This window comes from Neophocaena asiaeorientalis, unplaced genomic scaffold (assembly GCF_003031525.2).
Source record: "Neophocaena asiaeorientalis asiaeorientalis breed wild unplaced genomic scaffold, Neophocaena_asiaeorientalis_V1.1 scaffold165, whole genome shotgun sequence".
In the NCBI taxonomy this organism is placed as follows: Eukaryota; Metazoa; Chordata; class Mammalia; order Artiodactyla; family Phocoenidae; genus Neophocaena; species Neophocaena asiaeorientalis.
In genome coordinates, this window is record NW_020173918.1 from 1,778,020 (window position 1) to 1,796,797 (window position 18,778).

The 18,778-nt window shown below is 41.1% G+C and overlaps 1 protein-coding gene across 3 annotated transcripts in view; it reads left to right on the forward strand.

Moving 5' to 3' along the window:
* CARMIL1 (capping protein regulator and myosin 1 linker 1) overlaps positions 1-18,778 on the forward strand; it is a 319,600-nt gene that overhangs the window by 135,867 nt on the left and 164,955 nt on the right. For all 3 annotated transcript variants that reach the window (XM_024751952.1, XM_024751953.1, XM_024751954.1), the window contains exons 5-8: positions 4,069-4,190; positions 15,955-16,052; positions 16,389-16,459; positions 16,710-16,783. In XM_024751952.1, coding sequence (XP_024607720.1) covers positions 4,069-4,190; positions 15,955-16,052; positions 16,389-16,459; positions 16,710-16,783 — 365 coding nt within the window. The remainder of the gene's footprint in view (positions 1-4,068; positions 4,191-15,954; positions 16,053-16,388; positions 16,460-16,709; positions 16,784-18,778) is intronic.

Sequence of the window (18,778 nt, forward strand, 5' to 3'; positions counted from 1 at the left end):
TTAGTCAGGTGGTTCTACCTTAAAACAAGAGGCAGAGTGGGCTTGGAAACTTGAGTCTTAAATAGGATACTAGGGCTTATATCGCTATTATTTTAAATGTGTATTGGTTGTCATGAATTATGTTCTGCTAGGTGTCTAAGCAAAAATTTTTTCAAACATTCTATTTTTCCCCAGCTGAAATAGGAGGGAAAGAGATATTTGAGAGGGAGTTCTTTTTCCTGATGAAATGATTTACTGTGTTGGTCTCACCTCTATCACTTTGTTGTAATTCTTTACATTATGCAAAGGTGGTGACACATTATGCAAAGGTGGTGACATATTATGCAGGGCTGGATGAATGCTTTTATGTGAAGTTGAATTTAAAGGCCTCATTTCTTCCCACCTGTCACCTTTTCTTCTTCCGTGTCATTCTATTCAATCCTGTGAAATTAAGGATGATTAGATGTTAAGATTAAGTGGAATTAGAATAAGCTAATTACTAATTACTCGTACCCAAACTGTGAACTGAATGGATGCACTAGATGTGAAGAAAGAAGAAGTACCTTATATTGAAAAATATAATTACCTGTGGTGGGAAGGTAGGGGGTGGGGTGTGGAACATAGATAAGGTGGCTGCATCCCGAAGCATCTGGCTTTTTAAAACATACATTTGCCCAGATAGGTGCATATAAAATATCTGAGCCTAATTTCATAAAGCAGTTTTAGTCTTACTTAAGACACCTCACTGAAGTGTCATATCAGTAAATACCTCCAAGTACAATAATGCTTGCTGCCTTTTTGGGGGTAAATATCTCTTGGACCAGCTTCTACAAGACCGGGGCAATCTTTTGTCTAGAGAATTTCAAAGGCAGTGCCATTAATTCCTTGAGGAATGAATGTGCTGAGAATTAGGATTAAAAAATGTTTTTTATATAGGGAGCAAACTAACTGGTGCAAAGGTGGTATGTATTAAATACCTGTTAACAGATTCCCCTAGGGGTAATTACGAAGAAGTAACATTTTAAGGACTCAAATCACTGAAGTCTTTTTCTTTGATCTCATCATTTTGACAAATAGATTGGATTGCTTTTTCTTTTAACATAAACACTCTGAAAGACAGATTATTTTTGTATAATTCAGCTAATCGTAGGACAACCTAAAGCAAATTTAAAAGCTTCTTTGTCAATCCAGTTGGCTAGTGGCACATTAAGGGTAGTGTTTCCCCATGATATTTTTGTACAAATGAAGTAACAGCAGGAGGTAAATGTATAAGGATTTTGGATGCAGTGATCATCAAAAGGATTGAATTGTACATGAATATTTTTGAGATCCAAGAAAATAAATAGTATTTTTTTAAAAAAAGAGTGATTGAAGTCAGTTCTTTTTATTTGGAACGTGTTTATAATCAACCTGTCTTCCCTTTTGTGACCTGCCCTTTTTATCAGGTTGTTTTATACTTATTTGTAAGACTAGCTATATGACCTCAGTTCAGCATTTTGGGACATCTCCAGCAGTTACTATAGGAATGAGTCTCTGCCTAGCATGAACTTTATTACTTTGTTCCCTTTGTATAATCCTTTCCAAGTATCCTGTCTTCTTAGAAAAGTTGAAGCTTTTATAAGCACTTGAGTTTTCTTTTGTTATCAGGCAAAAGGTTTTACCATTTTACTTAAATATCTCATGATGTGTCTTGTTTTTAAAACACATTTTACAAAAAAGTGACTACTGGGTTACCCTCCGGTGCTCACTGAAGGAGGTATTCTTACTTACACTGGATGCTAGGGATATGACAGACTTTGTAAGTCAAGATGAAATCTTGGTAAAAGGAGAATTCACCTGCGAATGTGTCTATTCAGTTTCCATCACCGGGGGTGGGGGTGGGGGTGGTGGTCTGTTTGAATCTGCAGTTTGGCCCTTAGAAACTTGCTTCAGTTTCTGGACATTTCTGACAAACTAAGCACCCTCTACCCTCAGTCTTAAGGTTAAGAGTGTTATTTTAAGGAAGTGCTTCTTAAGAAGCTGGTATTGTATTGGTATCTATCAGCGTGAGTACAGAAGTTTCCCCTTGTCCGCAGTTTCACTTTCTGTGGTTTCAGTTACCTGTGGTCAACTATGGTTGGAAAATGGAAAAATCCAGAAATAAACAATTCAAAAATCTTAAATTTCATGCTGTTCTGAGTAGCATGATGAAATCTTACGCTGTCCTGCCCCTTCCCACCCAGGACTTGAATCATCTCTTCATCCAGCGTTTCCCACCCGTTAGTCATTTAGTAGCCAGCTAGGTTATCAGATCTACTGTTGTGGTATTTCAGTGCTTGTGTTGAAATAACCCTTATTTTACTTAATAATGGCCCCAAAGCACAAGAGTCATGACATGGGCAATTTGGAAGTGCCAAAGAGAAGCCATAAAGTGCTCCCTTTAAGAGAAGAGGTGAAAGTTCTTGATTAATAAGGAAGGAAAAAAATGTGTATGCTGAGAATGCTAAGATCTATGGCAAGAACGAATCTTCTATCTGTGAAATTGTGAAGCAGGAAAAGAAATTTGTGCGAGTTTTGCTGTTGCACCTCAAACTGCCGAAGTTATGACCACACAGTGTGATACTGCTTAATTGAGATGAAAAAGGTATTAAAGGAAATCATCAACAAAGTGAAAAGACAACCTACTGAATGGGAGAAAATATTTGCAAATGATATGACCGGTAAGGAGTTAATATCCAACATATATAAACAGCTCATACAACTCAACATCAAAAAAACAAACAACCTGATTAAAAACTGGGCATAAGATGTGAATAGACATTTTTCCGAAGGGGAAATGCAGATGGCAAAAAGGCACGTGAAAAGATGCAAAACATCGTTAATCATCAGGGAAATGCAAATCGAAACAATGAGATACACCTCATACCTGACAGAATGGCTGTCATCAAAAAGAACACAAATAACAAATACTGGCAAGGATGTGGAGAAATGAGAGAACCCGTGTACGTGATTGGTGGGAATGTAAATTGGTGCAGCCCCTGTAGAAAACAGTATGGAGGTTTCTCAAAAAAACTAAAAATATAACTACCTTATGATCAGCAGTTTCAGTCCTGGGTATATATCCTAAAAACCCAAAAACACTAATTTGAAAAGACACATGTACCCCAGTGTTCATAGCAGCGTTTACAATAGCCAAGATATGGAAGCAGCCTAAGTATTCACCAACAGATGAATGGATAAAGAAGATGTGGTTTGTGTGTATACACACACACACACACACACAGAGAGAGAGAGAGAGAGAGAGAGAGAGAGAGAGAGAGAGGGGAATACTACTCAGCCATAAAAAAGAATGAAATTTTGCCTTTTGCAGCAGCATGGTTGGACTTGGAGGGCATCATGCTAAGTGAAATACATCAGACAGAGAAAGACAAATACTGTGTGATATCACTTATATGTACAATCTCAAAAATACAACAAACTAGCAAATATAACAAAAAAGAAAGACTCACAGATACAGAGAACAAACTAGTGGTTACCAGTGGGGAGAGGGAAGGGGAAGGGGCAATATATGAGCGGGGAATTAAGAGGTACAACTATTAGGTAGAAAATAAGCTACAAGAATATATTGTACAACACAGGAAGGGATATAGCCAATATTTGTATAATAAGTATAAATGGAGTATAAACTTTAAAAATTGTGAATCACTATTTTGTATACCTGTTACTTATATAATATGTACATCAATACTTCAATTACAAAAAATGGAAAAGGCATTAAATTTATACAGTAAGATGTTTTGAGAGAGACCACATTCACATAAATTTTATTATAGTGTATTGTTATAATTGTTCTATTTTATTATTAGTTAATTGTTGTTAATCTCTTAGTATGCCTAATTTATAAATTAAACTATCACAGGCATGTATGTCTAGGAAAAAACAGCATATGTAGGGTTCGGTGCTATCCGAGGTTTCAGGCTTCCATTGGGGGTCTTAGAATGTTTCCCCGCGGCTAAGGGGGGAATGCCGTATATAGTTTACATTATTTAAAATAAAAAAACCAAAGGGATTGGATTCATTATTAAGCAGTGTCCAACCTGGTTGTTGCAGATGGTTGTGGAAACTGAGAAGTGCAGCATCTCCCTGAAGATGGCATCACCTGAGGATGTGAGTGAGGTGCTGGCGCACATCGGCACCAGCCTGCGGAAGATCTTCCCTGGCTTCTCCCCATTGTGAGTTCTCCCGCGGGAGGGTGAGGAGAGCAGAGACCTGGTCTCTCCCTCAAAATGAAAACAGCCTTCCTCTTGCCCCTTCACTTGGTTCCTCTCTCATACTTTCTTCTTCTCTTAAACATTACATGTTACAACCCTCTCTCAAACCTTTGTGTTTTATGTCTGAGATTTTCTATATGGCTGCTTTTTATTTTTTTTATTTTTTGATTCAATTTTTAAAAACATCTTTATTGGAGTATAATTGCTTTACAATGGTGTGTTAGTTTCTGCTTTATAACAAAGTGAATCAGTTATACATATACATATGTTCCCATATCTCTTCCCTCACTATCCCACCCCTCTAGGTGGTCACAAAGCACCGAGCTGATCTCCCTGTGCTATGCGGCTGCTTCCCACTAGCTTTCTATTTTACGTTTGGTAGTGTATATATGTCTGTGCCACTCTCTCACTTTGTCACAGCTTACCCTTCCCCCTCCCCACATCCTCATGTCCATTCTCAAGTAGGTCTGTGTCTTTATTCCCGTCTTACCCCTAGGTTCTTCATAACATTTTTTTTTTCTCTTAGATTCCATGTATATGTGTTAGCATACGGTATTTGTCTTTCTCTTTCTGACTTACTTCACTCTGTATGACAGACTCTAGGTCCATCCACCTCACTACAAATAACTCAATTTCGTTTCATTTTATGGCTGAGTAATATTCCATTGTATATATGTGCCACATCTTCTTTATCCATTCATCCGTTGATGGACACTTAGGTTGCTTCCATGTCCTGGCTATTGTAAATAGAGCTGTGCTGAACATTGTGGTACATGACTCTTTTTGAATTATGGTTTTCTCAGGGTATATGCCCAGTAGTGGGACTGCTGGGTCATATGGTAGTTCTATTTGTAGTTTTTTAAGGAACCTCCATACTGTTCTCCATAGTGGCTGTACCAATTCACATTCCCACCAGCAGTGCAAGAGTGTTTGCTTTTCTCCACACCCTCTCCAGCATTTATTGTTTCTAGATTTTTTGATGATGGCCATTCTGACTGGTGTAAGATGATATCTCATTGTAGTTTTGATTTGCATTTCTCTGATGATTAGTGATGTTGAGCATTCTTTCATGTGTTTGTTGGCAGTCTGTATATCTTCTTTGGAGAAATGTCCATCTAGGTCTTCTGCCCATTTTTGGATTGGGTTTTTTGTTTTTTTGTTATTGAGCTGCATGAGCTGCTTGTAAATTTTGGAGATTAATCCTTTGTCAGTTGCTTCATTTGCAAATATTTTCTCCCATTCTGAGGGTTGTCTTTTGGTCTTGTTTATGGTTTCCTTTGCTGTGCAAAAGCTTTTAAGTTTCATTAGGTCCCATTTGTTTATTTTTGTTTTTATTTCCATTTCTCTAGGAGGTGGGTCAAAAAGGATCTTGCTGTGATCTATGTCATAGAGTGTTCTGCCTATGTTATATGGCTGCTCTTTAAAGAGCTGGAGTGATGAAGGGATTTGGCAATCCTCTGACCTCCACTCTTAAGACTAAAACAGAAGCCTTTTTACTGTAACCTGAGATTTACCCTAGTGTGAATTTTACTCACAGCTATTAGCAGAATGCCAGGAGCTGCATGCTTTGAAATGAAGGCACTGAGTACTAATGAAGAGTAAGAGTGCTTCATTTTCCTTATTTTTTTCTGTTCAGTAAGAGGAACCTTAAAAAGCCAAAACTGAACATCAAAATTAGCCTCTTTCATTTTCCTCTCACGTTTCTGGAATACACATTAAGGATATGAATACATTTTGTCTGTACATGTCCTCATATTTTTTTTTTTGTCAAGCATTTTAAACCAGGATTCTGTGCTTGGGTAACAGAGTTTGAACATAGGGAATGTGTAGCTTGTTGGAAAGGGGGAGTTAAATTGGCTGAGGTGGAAAGGCAGAGAGATCCTTATGTCAGAAAGCTCCCTAAAATAATAGCGCATATTCAGAATACCTTCCTGATGGAAGGAGTTGATACACAGATCAGCAGGAAATCCCTGCTGAGGAGGCCATGAAACCTCCCATAGAGCACAGAGATGGGTAGCTGTGTGCCTTGGTTGGTGGGGGCCGGAGGGGAATTCGGGAGACTGTTGTCCTTCATGGAACGACACCCTACGCTGCTGCTGCCTGTAAATTAGGAGGCAAAGCAGCAGGAAAACCCAGCCTTCGTGTCTTTCAAAGCTTTTTGGTGAGCGGAAAGTGGCTCCTGGGGGATAGGAGCTTCCCTTCAGTCTCTTCGGCTTCAGGAGACCTGCTTGGTCCTGCTCACAGCTCTTCCCTCCCTTCACACACCACAGTGGAGGGGCTGGCCCCGTGCTTTCTGGCTGTTCAGAAAGGGCTTCCTCCTTCCTGCAGCTGAAGTCACCTTGTGCTGAGGATCCAGGTAGCTGGTTGCAGGGGAGCTAAGTGGTCCCAGCCCCGTCCCAGCGGAGTGGAGGGGGGAGCCGGGGCTCCATCTCCATTCTGAGGTGTCTGAAAGGCCGGCTGTCTCTGGTCTCGTGTGTGTGGAGGGGACGCGAGGGCCGGGATGGGTGTTGGGATGAGGTGAGGCATGGCAATGGGAAAGTACCCAGAGCAAAACAGTCTCAGGAATGCTTTCCATATCATCCTTAGAGCCTCCAGAGAACTGTCCGGGGTAATCATGAGTTAGCAGTAATTATAGAACCCATTTTCCTGAAACCGCACTTGAGTAATGTGACTTTGGACACAGGGTTCCTTCCAGACATTCCAAATCAACACCGATGGAATAAGAAAATTATTAAGTACAGCCTTATTCAGCAAGGGCTTATAAGACCCTCAGAGTGATAGAATCTCTGTTTTCTTTAAAAGGCAACTTTGTTTAATACTCTAGGGATTTGTCGTGGCGGGGGAGATTATCGGTTTTATTTTTAGTTTGGATTCTCCCATTTTTTTTTCCTGGAGAAAGTTGTGTACGAAAAGTGCTTTCTCTTTTATCTTCCATTTAACTTCTTGTTAAAATGTTTAGGCAGCAAATATTAAACCACAAGTCTTAAATAAGCAGCTCCATTTCTAGAGAGGCAGTTCCCTCTAGAGAGGTTTCTAAATCCATGACCCTCCACCTCACCCTGATTTTCATTTCTGTCCCCGAGCTGCTTATCAGGCATCTCCACAAGGATGTCCCCACGCACCTCACACTTCGTATGTCCCAAACGGAACTTCTTACTGTTTCCCCTAAAACCTCCCCATATTGGATATTCTATCTCAGTGAGTGGCTTCTTCATTTACATAGTCTCCCGAGTGAAAAGCTGAGCTGCTTTGATTTCTTGTTCCTTACTTGCCCATCTAATTAGTTGCCAAGCTCTTTTGCTTCTGTCTTAATAGCTCTTTGGTCCTTTGTCTTTCTTCTCATTTGCCCAGTGCAGCATCTTTCTAGCTAGTTTCTCTGTCTCTAGTTCTTGCCCTTCCAACTGATCTTCCGTACTGTCACCAGAATTATCTTTCCATAATTCACATAGTCTCTATTCCTTGCCTAAGTTCTTTTTTTTTTTGCGGTACGCGGGCCTCTCACTGTTGTGGCCTCTCCCGTTGCGAAGCGCAGGCTCCGGACGCACAGGCTCAGCGGCCATGGCTCATGGGCCCAGCCGCTCCGCGGCATGTGGGATCCTCCCGGACCGGGGCACGAACCCGTGTCCCCTGCATCGGCAGGCGGACTCTCAACCACTGCGCCACCAGGGAAGCCCCTTGCCTAAGTTCTTTAATGGCTGTCCTTCCTGATAAAATCCAAAATGTGTAGCCTGGCATAGAAAACCACTGCCGTCTTGCCCCATAGTCCAGCCTGTTGTTGAACACATCAGCCTCTTTTATATTTTCATGCCTTTTATATAGGCTTCTAATCCTGACAGACTCCCACTCCAAAAGACATAGCCCAAATATGTGAAGAGTTCCTCATCAGTCAAGAGTTTATGTTTCCATAGAACTTTGTGATTACTGCCTATACTACCACATATCACATCGTGTTATAATTGTTTGTTTATACATTTATACATTCAGTGAGTATTTATTGACTTTCTACTGTATGCTAGGCAGAGTGCTAAGTGTTGGGGCCCAACAGTGAATATGGTCCCTGACCACTTGGAACTTACATTGGGAAGTTGCATTACTTACACCGGGAAAGAAACCCCCTAAAAAAGAAAAATGAGAAATGGTGTAAGATCAGGCTGGAAACATAGGCCCTGGTCAGTTTATATAGAGACTCCTGGTAAAGAGTTTGGAATTTAGTAGAATTCCACTAGGAAGTCAGTGTAAGATTGTAAGTAAGGAAAGACACGGTTCCTTGTATATTTTATGGAAATTAATTTTGCTTCTAGATAGAGTGGGTTGCGAAGGGGAACGAGTAGAAGTAGAAAGCTAATTTGGAAATTATCAAAGCTAATTTGAAAGCTGATAGCTAAAGGTAATACTATTAGAGATAAAGATGAGAGCGACAGTAGATGTATTAAGATTTATTTTGGATATAAGACATGATGATGGATTAGGTAGGTAGGTGACAGCAGTGAGGAAAGGGAAGAACCAAGGATGGCTCTTAGGTTTCTGATTTAATAACTTAGTGACTGACACTACTTTTCAGTGAGGTGAAGAGGGCCTAGAGTAGGGTGGGGCAAGTTTTTGGGGGGGGAAAAGTGCCAACCATTTTGTTTTACGCATGCAAAATTTGAAATCTGGGGCATCTAGGTGGGGAAATCAGATAGGCAGTTAGATATGCTTGGAAGAGAGGTCCAAGTCTGGAGATGTAGCAAATGTGAGAGTCATTAGTGTAAAGAGGGTCTTGAATTCATGACTGTTGATAAGATCACCTGGAGAGAGATGTGGACCTAGAAGAGAAAATGTCCCAACACTTAGAGGTCAAGCAAAAGAGGAAGAACCACAAAGGGAGCTGGGTTATTACTCTAGTAGGAAACCAGATTTTTTGGTGGATTCCAGTGGGAAAGCAGAGCCTGGGAGAATTTTCTGGAGGAAGGAGTGGGTGATTGCAGAATGCTACTGGGCATTGAATAAGCCAAGGGCAGAGAGGTTTCCAGTGGACTGGCACCGTGAAGGGCACAGACGACCTTGACCAGAGCAGTTCACGTTTTCTGATTGGGAGAGGCAGACTGCCGTGGCTGTAGGATGAACTCAGATGTGAGAATGTGGATGTGGTATGTGTAGAAAACTAAGTAGAGAAGTTTAGCTATGACGGGTATGAGGAATTTCAGGGAACTTCTGTTTGGTACTCAGAATGGGAGATATTAAAGTATATGACTGTAACAAGGGGAATGACCTAGTAGAAAGAGATTGTTGCTGGAGACATTGGTAATAAACCAGCAATATCCTTGGGAAGGTAAGAGGGGTATAAGACACACCTGACCTTCCTTCTACCCTGGGCGCTGCTTGAGCAAAGGCCAATTTTTTCCCTTAATCTTAAGTCACTAGCCCTTGGCACATAGTAGATAGTCACCGAGGTTTTGGATGAGCACATACATTTTGTGCTTCCTCTGTGCCTAGTACGTTGTTGGGAGAGGTGCCCTGGGAGTGTATAGAACTTACAAGATGGTAGCTCTGCCCTCAAACCATGGACTCTTGAGCTGAAAGTGATTGGGTGTAAGTGGGCGGTGAGTGAGTGGAGGCTGGCTGTGCAGAGGAGATCTACCTGGAAAGGATGGAGAGAATTTACAGGAAAGGGTAGGGAAAGGAGAGGCAGTCCAAATGAATATACCAACATGGAAGACGGTATAGATTATAATTTAGAAAATGACTGGGCAGAGAATTTAAATAAACATACTTGACTTTCATTTTGCTTTCTTACCCAACATGCACAGTTAGCTTGTCCAAATAAACCCTTAATATTTTGTGACTTGCGTGTTCTGCCTTTACTCGTGAAGTTCCTTAGATTGTATTACATGAAGTTGGCCGGGAAAATGTATAATTCTATTGGTGTTGGTTATTGTGACTAGAGAGAGTGGAAGGAGGAGGTAATCATACCCTTTCTTCTACGTTCCTAGTAGTCAACGCTGTCAGGAAGGGAAATAGATCCTTTACGTAAACAATATAGAACACGCAAAAGAAAACAGGTCCCCGGTAATGTCATATGACCTGCTCATAGTAAGTTGGAGAATATGATACTGTATTTGGAATTCTCAAGCCTTGTTTGAGTCATTTGTCCCATCAAATGTATTACCTGAGCCCGTCGTGGGGCCCTTGGGTCCTTAGCCCTCACCTCCTTCCTTACTCAGGTAGAGCCTGATCGTCGGGGAAAAGTCTGATGAGCAGGTACCAGAAACTGGGTGAATCAGGAGGACAAACACAGCCAGGGCCTCGGTTAACATAATACGTTCTTGAATAACCTAAGGTTGTCTGTATATATTATAAATGAAATGCCAGGACCTGAATTTCTGGTTTTAAATATAATTTTGAAGTAACATCCATGATCAAAATCAAATATATAAAAACAGTATATATCTCTATAAAATATAACCAATCCCCTTGACTATAGTCAAGAGAATGCTGGTAGGAAAAAAAAAATGAAGAATTTTAATTAAAATTAAGTTTTTACACCTAGAATCTTCACCTCCCTGCTACAGGTATGTGTTAGGATGTTTCTCTCTCCCTCTCTCCCTCTCTTCCCTCACAGAGTGCCATTTCCCTGCCACGCCCCCCCCTCATTAAATAAGGAAAGTTTATTTTAAAATATAGAGAAAATGTAAAGGTTCAAGAAGAAAATGTAAATTTAAAAATCAGATCACCATTAGCATTGTTTTGTCAACGTTCTCATCTTTGCTGTGTGATAGTCACTATCACTGGAGGCCTCGTCTCTAAGGCAGTGATATTGGGAGGAAACTAGGGAAATATTTGTAGCCTAAGTGTTGTTTAATCTGTTTCACAGAGATGCCTGTAATGGCAGTTCCCTTCAGGAAGCTGTATTGTGTTAAGGCCTTTAGCTTTTCTAATGCCAAGAACCCTGGCTGTTCTCCAAAACCAAGCTAGATTTTTTTTTTCATATTAAATTAAATCATTAGGGCGAGTTAGAACTAATTTAGAAAATGTTTACTAGAGAACACAGATGAGTGAAATGTTTCCTGCCATCTAAGAGTTTCTTGTCTAAAGGTAGTGTAAGAAAGTTCCATAGATAATATCATGAAGAGAGTGAAATATCCTCTGATTTCAGAGAAGGGAAAGTTCCATGTAACTTGGGATGTCAAGAAAATAATGTTTGATTTGTGTCTGTTTTCCTCTTTGTTTTGAGAGGTGGGCTTTTGTTGGGGGTGAGCTCCAGGGAGAGTTCTGTGGGGGAAATGGCAGAGGTTGGAGGCTGGAGGCAGAGGCGAGGGCAGGTGCAGCTGTAACTTAACTTGCCTTAGGAGGACAGCAGCCAGCCTAAAGCAGTTAGAATTGGGAGCCTGCAGATATCACTGTGAGACAAAGGTAAGGCACACCTGGAGAGGCCCTGAATAAAAGCCTCTGGGATAGGCAGTAGGGAGCTAGTGAAGGCTTTTGAACTTTAGAATGAAATGACAGCTACACTTAAGGGAGAGTCAGTCTTGTAGCACTGATTTATGAACCTGGGGGAAGAGAGCCTCCAGGTGGAACTAGAAGGTGTCAGATTGTCTGGTTACTTTAGGGGGCGAGACTCTGGGCAAGTTAATGCACTTCTCAATGCCTCAGTGTCCTCCTCTGTAAAATGGGAATAATGATACTCATGCAGTTTTGTGAGGATTGAATTGTGCTGACTGCTTAACAAGTGCTCCACAAGTCTTAAGCTGTATAGCCCGTTGCTGTTCTTACCCAGAGGCCCTGGAATGAAAGCCTCCACTGTTGGAAAGGAAATGGGTGACATCCGTAGGGAATTTATTTGATGTTTATGATTTTTTATTATTATTATATGTTTCTATGTAAGTTGGTTGCATTTCTCTAATTTGATTCTTTGTTGTTAAATGTGGCTCATAATAGCTTTTTAGGTGACAGAACAGTAACCTTCTAACATGATTTTCTTCTAGGCTTTCATCATATTGGATTATTCTTTCACGTATGTGACAATTTGAAAGTTGGCTGGGTATTAGTGTCGGTATGTTAGGACAATACGTCTTTACTACGATGATAAAAATGGAATTGCAAATCCCTTTTCAAGTCGAAAGCCGGTTAAGTATGAAAAGGTGAGGTTATTATAAGTGAAGAGAAGTGGGAAAATAGAAGTTTATGGTTAAACAACAGAAGGTGCTTTACAGGCTGTGGCACTTTCTATATTTCTCTAAAGCAGTACGTAGCACTGTGTGGTGTGGTTTACGTCAATAAAACATGTCCTCTTCTGGCGACAACTGCTATATGGTATAGGATGAGCGCTGGAATCGAATTTTTGATACACCAATTAATTTACCTGGATTAAAATAATTTGCAGATTTTTTTCCCCGCATCAACAGTTTAAGCATGAGATTTGCATAGAGAGCGGGCATGCTTGTCACCGAGTTCACTGTTCTTACCACATACAACTATTTTCTGAGTCTTGTGTAAATTAAATGCACGTAATGTAAATGTAGTTGGTTCAGCTGTAATAGTGCCGCCTGTTAGTGAGTGGCAGGATGTACATATCTGTTTGCTAGGATTTTGGTTTACCTCTTAGGGCACTTATTCTGACAGCGACTCCTTTGTCTGTCTGTGTCTGACACACACGCGCTCTTTTTGTGTGTGTATGTGTGAGCAGGTGCCCTGTGGCGCATACACAGATGGCTCTTTGCTGTTATTTAGCTACAGGCAGAACTCATGTGGGGTAGATTTTTCTCTTCCTCATTGTCTCTGTCTAGTGTTAGAAAACATAAGAAACAGTTGCTGCCTTCTGGAAGTTGAGTTCTTATGACTTTACCTCTTATGTAAATAAATGCACTTGTTTCATGATATGCCTTTAGTTCCTGATACCTAATTTTTTTTCCTTCCTGAAAAAAGAATGATGAAAACTGTTACAGAAGGGGAGCTACTTGGAGAAGCTCAGACTGATACTTTTGAAGGGTGGTTTGAAGTTTAGGGAAAATGCCAGGTGTAACCACCTCACAGCAGGGCCCTGTTCACGTGGATGTCTACACTGGCCTCTCCAGATGATTTCCTCCTACTTCTGAGTGTGACTGTCCAGTGCTGTTTTTGGAGTAAAATTAGGCTCTGGTTTCTGCACCTGCCATAAGGATTAGTTTTTTCCTCCCTATAATCCTAGACAGCCACCTTCCTATTCTTAATCCTACCAGCTTCCTGCCTTATTTTCTGTCTGTTTTGGACTAGCTCAACTTCATCCTGTGTGTTATTGAAACAACATGCCCTACAGTTCAGCTGAAATAAAGCAAGAATTTTAGCAGAGAAATGTGATCTCGGATGAAGTCAGACATAAATCCAGCTTGGTGTGTCCAAGGTTTACTTAATTAATCTGTGGAAATGCATCTGCTTCCAACCACTCTGCTCCTTCTTTACATAATATCCGGCTTCGCTGTCTTGTAGCCAGAAAATAATGCCACTGCGATACCAGAACGATGGTATTGAACTGCGATGAACCATTCCGAATTGTGAGATTCTGTAATATCACTTTCATGATGAACATCTTCTTTAACCCACAGTTGTCCCCAAATTAAGCACTTTTAGAATAATGAGAGTTAATCATATGTGTGTTCAGGTAAAATAGAGAAAAGTCATGTTGCATTTGTAGATGTCATGCATTTACACAAGAATTTGAAGGGATCACTGTTATTTGACATCAATTGGTAATACCTGCTTATGCTTCAGTCATAAAAATTATAAAGAAGTAGGAGTATTTTTCAATGCTAGTGGAATGCTTGTATTTAAATGCTTGGGTATGTATTTGAAGTTTTTTTCTAGGAGTAGAACAGGCCAGCCAGGCAACTTGTCAGGCTCTGGCACATTTTATCTGGAATATTCATCCAATCAGAAAGTGGAAATAATTGGCACCATTCTCTTCCAGTACAATACAAGGTGATTGAAATTCATAAGGATAAGCATTATACACATAGCCACAGTGCTTTAAATCATTAAAGAAAGATTAAAACGATGTTCAGTGTGACTTAGTATGTTTATTTCACCACTTTGCACCCAGGGCCTGTCATGGTCCTCGGTGATTTCGACCTGCCAGCAGCCTTCCTCACAGCCCTTGACCCCTCCACCCCGCTTTACCCTTGATGGCCACACCCTACACCTTGTCATCTCCTGGAACGGCTTCTCCTGGGGTGAAATCATCATTTAGTCATCTCTCTCGGACCACAGCCTCTAGTCTTTCACTTTCTCTCCCTTGGTGGTACCCGTACTTGGACTTCTGGGGGGCCTCCAGGCCATGGATCCCTTGGCTTTCCCCTTGTTTCCATCTCCTTCCTGCCTTCCCTTCCTTTCCTGACCGCCAAGCCCCATGGTGTCCATCACTTCAGTGGGGCCCTGTCAGTATCCCCCACTCCTTCTGTCCCCACTGTTTTTCTGGCTCGCCTGCCTGGAAAGCCTGCATCGCTGCAGCAAGCCAACTGCCCTTTCTTCACACACGTTTGGGCTGCTGGGAGCTGTAGGAGAAGATCACACAGCTGTTCAGCTTGGTGCCACCAACAATTCATGATGTTCACTCTCACTGGGCTCTTAACGGTCCCGGGAGGTTCTTTTTAATTTCTCAAGCTATTTTATCTCTTTATTTCCCAAGTTTGCCCCAGGCTTATCCCCCACCCCTGTAGCAGTTTGTTCACAGTGCTATCTGATCATCTTATACTCCCTGTGTAGCCTTTCTGTGGCTCCTCATTGCCCTGAGAATAAAATCCCAACCCCCTTCCTTTGACCTCTGAGGCTCACTGTGACCTGGTTCCCACTTAGCTCCTAGATTCCTGTTATCCCCTCCCTATCACACGTTATTTGCTAACTGATTTGAACTGTGTTCCGTCTCTGGAAAGCACAGGCTCCCTAGGAGTTGTAGTCCAGGGGAAGAGATAGTAAAAGGAACAGCTCTTCCAACATGAAATGCCCAGTCTCTTGATGGACATTTGTACTATTTGTACTATGGAAGGACAGAAGAGGAGGTTTGTACTTTAATTCCTTGAAAATTAGTAATTTATATTTAGTGTACATATAATCTAATAAATTATTATTAGATAAATTAGATAATTTATTGAGTGGAACACACCATTTTCTAACTATTCTAATAAAATCTAATGTTGTGAAAGAACTAAACATGGAGAATATTTATGTTGTTAGATACCTTTAGCTTACAAATGGGCGTTAAATAAAGGGCTTTATTATTAAGTTCCTATAGCTCTCCAGCTCCTAGTACTCAAAAAATGGCATTATATTTACCAAAATTGAAGTGATACCCATCTTTTTTTTTGTTGTTTTTTTTTTTGGCTGCGTCGGGTCTTAGTTGTGGCACGTGGGATCTTCGCTGAGGCATGCGGGATCTTTTGTTGCAGTGCCTGGGCTTCTCTCTAGTTGTGGTGTGCGGGTTCTAGAGCACATGGGCTCTGTAGTTTCGCGGGCTCTCTAGTTGAGTTGTGTGAGCTCAGTAGTTGCGGCACGCAGGCTTAGTTGCCCTGCGGCATGTGGGATCTTAGTTCCCTGACCAGGGATGGAAGCCGCATCCCCTGCACTGGAAGACGCATTCTTTACCACTGGACCACCAGGGAAGTCCCGAAACCCATGTTTGTTTAAAAAAAAAATGGCGTATCACAAAATAAATTTCTGAGTGCATTTCAGAAAACTTGATTTTTGAAATGTATCGTTGTTTTTGTTGATCTTACAGGAGAATCATGAAAAAAGTCTGCATGGAGCCATCTGAGCGACTGGCCAGTCTCCAGGCTCTGTGGGACAGCCAGACTGTGGCCGAGCAGGGCCCCTGTGGTGAGCATGCATTTTAAAACCAAAAAATAAATGGCTGGATGGCTGCCATTTTGCCAGGAAGCTAAGTCTATTCCTAGTGTGCTACCGTAAAGGTACAATTACTTTTAAGGTGTAATTAGCACCGCACAGACTTTAGATTGGTGGACAAGCATCCTATATTTAAGCTATATTGCATCCTGCTATGTACTTACTGTAGAACAGGGGGGAGGATCTTTGCTGTTTTCCCAAAAGGAGAGAATAATCAGCATTGTCAACATCGGCCATATTTAAGCTTTTAAATTTTAACTTAAAAAACATTTAGTCGAAAACCTGTCACACTTCTATTGTATAATTCAGGTGGATTTTCTCAGATGTATGCCTGTGTTTGTGACTGGCTTGGATTTTCATACAGGGAAGAAGTACAATGGGTAAGTGTATCTGTACGCATGCACACAACACACTTCCTCACACACACACCTGGAGGATATTCCAGTATTTGACTGGCTTATTTCGCTCTCTCTCTCTTTCCCCCCCCACCATTCATTGCTTGCTTAACATCTTCCTTCCTCAGATTACATAAAAATCTGCCTGTGTCATTGTCTGATTCTCTTTGCATCTCTCTTGCTTCCCTGATCCTCTACGGGGACTGTTTATATGACTGAATTATGTTTCAAATAGGATGTGGATACAATTTATCTGACACAAGACACCAGGGAATTGAATTTACAAGACTTCAGTCATCTTGACCACAGGTAAGCTTCTTTCTTTCCTTTCTTTCACTTCTGATTTTGCTTTCAGAGCTGCCCTTGTCTGTCGGTACTTATAAGTGTACATTATCTCCAGAGAATCCTTTTTTTATAAGGGGAATCAGGAGAGCCTAAGAATCTCTAGATTTTACCTTTTAAGTAAGAGTTTCCAGTGTGTTTATCACTACGACTGGTTTGGGATGGGGGTGCATGAGTGTACCTCAAGTCCAGGATTTACACTTATAAACTGTGGAAACAATTTAATTCTTAAGTTCTTATGCCAGCCCACAAATCTATATAATCTACCCTGTATATAAAATACAGTACTATTTTGCCTAATTGCCATTTAGAACATTTTTCTATAAGGGAACTTTATGCTAAAATCCTAACAAATGACTTTGAGTTTACAATTCCTTTATTGGGGATGGCTAGGGTTTATATGCATATATTGGTGGAAATCAGTTTGCCAATATCTACCTTATGATAGTGATAATAAAACACTGAAGCCTGTTACAAGTTATTTGAGAGACTTGTAGGTTTTAAGATGTCGACTTTACTATATGTAGGGCTGTGGCTTGTGTGATCAGGCCCTGGAGAAGAAACTTCGTTCCGTTCCCCTTCTCTCTGTAAGAGCAGACCTAGCAAAGTGATTCTGATACCTGACAAAGCTGAGCATTGCAACCCCCATCTCACCCCACCCCCCTGCCCCTGGCAAGTCTTTCTGGTCATCTATCCCGGCCTATCTCCTCAACCCTGGAGATGCTGCTACTTATTTTAGGTGGGGAGATATGATAGCTCCATCGCAATGAATCTCAGCTTGAGAAATCTTTTCTCTCTGGAATGCAGAGAGAGAAACCTGAGATTCCAGGTGTACCTTTCATGCCATTTGGACGATTGGAATTGTAGAGAGGATGGTTGCCTCTTTTTACCACCAGCATCTTGCCCCCAAAATACCATTTCAGATTATTTTTCCACTTACCTGGCAGGGAGTCCAGAATTGTAGCAGAGTCCCCAAAGAGTTCTGGCCAACTGAATTGGGCAAAGAAAAAGTGTGCTGGATGGATATGGCCTTTGTGCACAGCCTGGGTCTATGGTGGATGGTGAAGCAGGCTCAGCTATGTCTGTAGATGTGGCTAAAGCCTAAAGCCCCCAGTTCTCAAGCTCAGATTTGATTCCTTTTTGTGGAACAGGCAGTTTTCTCTTGCTTAGAGACGTTCTCCCTCTTCCTACATTTGAGGGAATGTCATACTCCCGTTTAGGGAAGATGTTTCCTGTGTAGATCATGAAAAAGTGCACTGAGAAACATAAAGGGAAGATATTTTATTTTTTGTAAATATTTTTCAATAAAAACAGAAAATTGTATGTAGAATAAGATAGGAGTAGGTAGGCCTACAGTATCCAGTCTCAATGTTTTGGGTCCCAGGATCTCTTTATATTCTTAAAAATGGTTGCATTGTTCAAGTGGGTTTTATCTTTTGGTATTTATCATATTGGAAATTAAAACCAAAAAAAGTTTATTAAGTCCGTTAAAAATAATGTTAGTAAACCTATTACAGGCTAATATAGATACCTTTTTTTTTTTTTTTTTGCGGTACGTGGGCCTCTTACTGTTGTGACCTCTCCCGTTGCGGAGCGCACAGGCTCAGCGGCCATGGCTCACGGGCCCAGCTGCTCTGCGGCATGTGGGATCCTCCCGGACCGGGGCACGAACCTGTGTCCCCTGCATCGGCAGGTGGACCGTCAACCACTGCGCCACCAGGGAAGCCCTATATACCATTTTTATAAAAAATAACTATTTTCCAAAACAAAAATCAGTCAGCAAGAAAAGTGGCATTAGTTTACGTTTTGGGCAGATCACTTTGTTTTTTCTTTTTTTAACATCTTTATTAGAGTATAATTGCTTTAAAATGGTGTGTCAGTTTCTGCTTTATAACAAAGTGAATCAGTTATACGTATACATATGTCCCCATATCTCTTCCCTCTTGCATCTCCCTCCCTCCC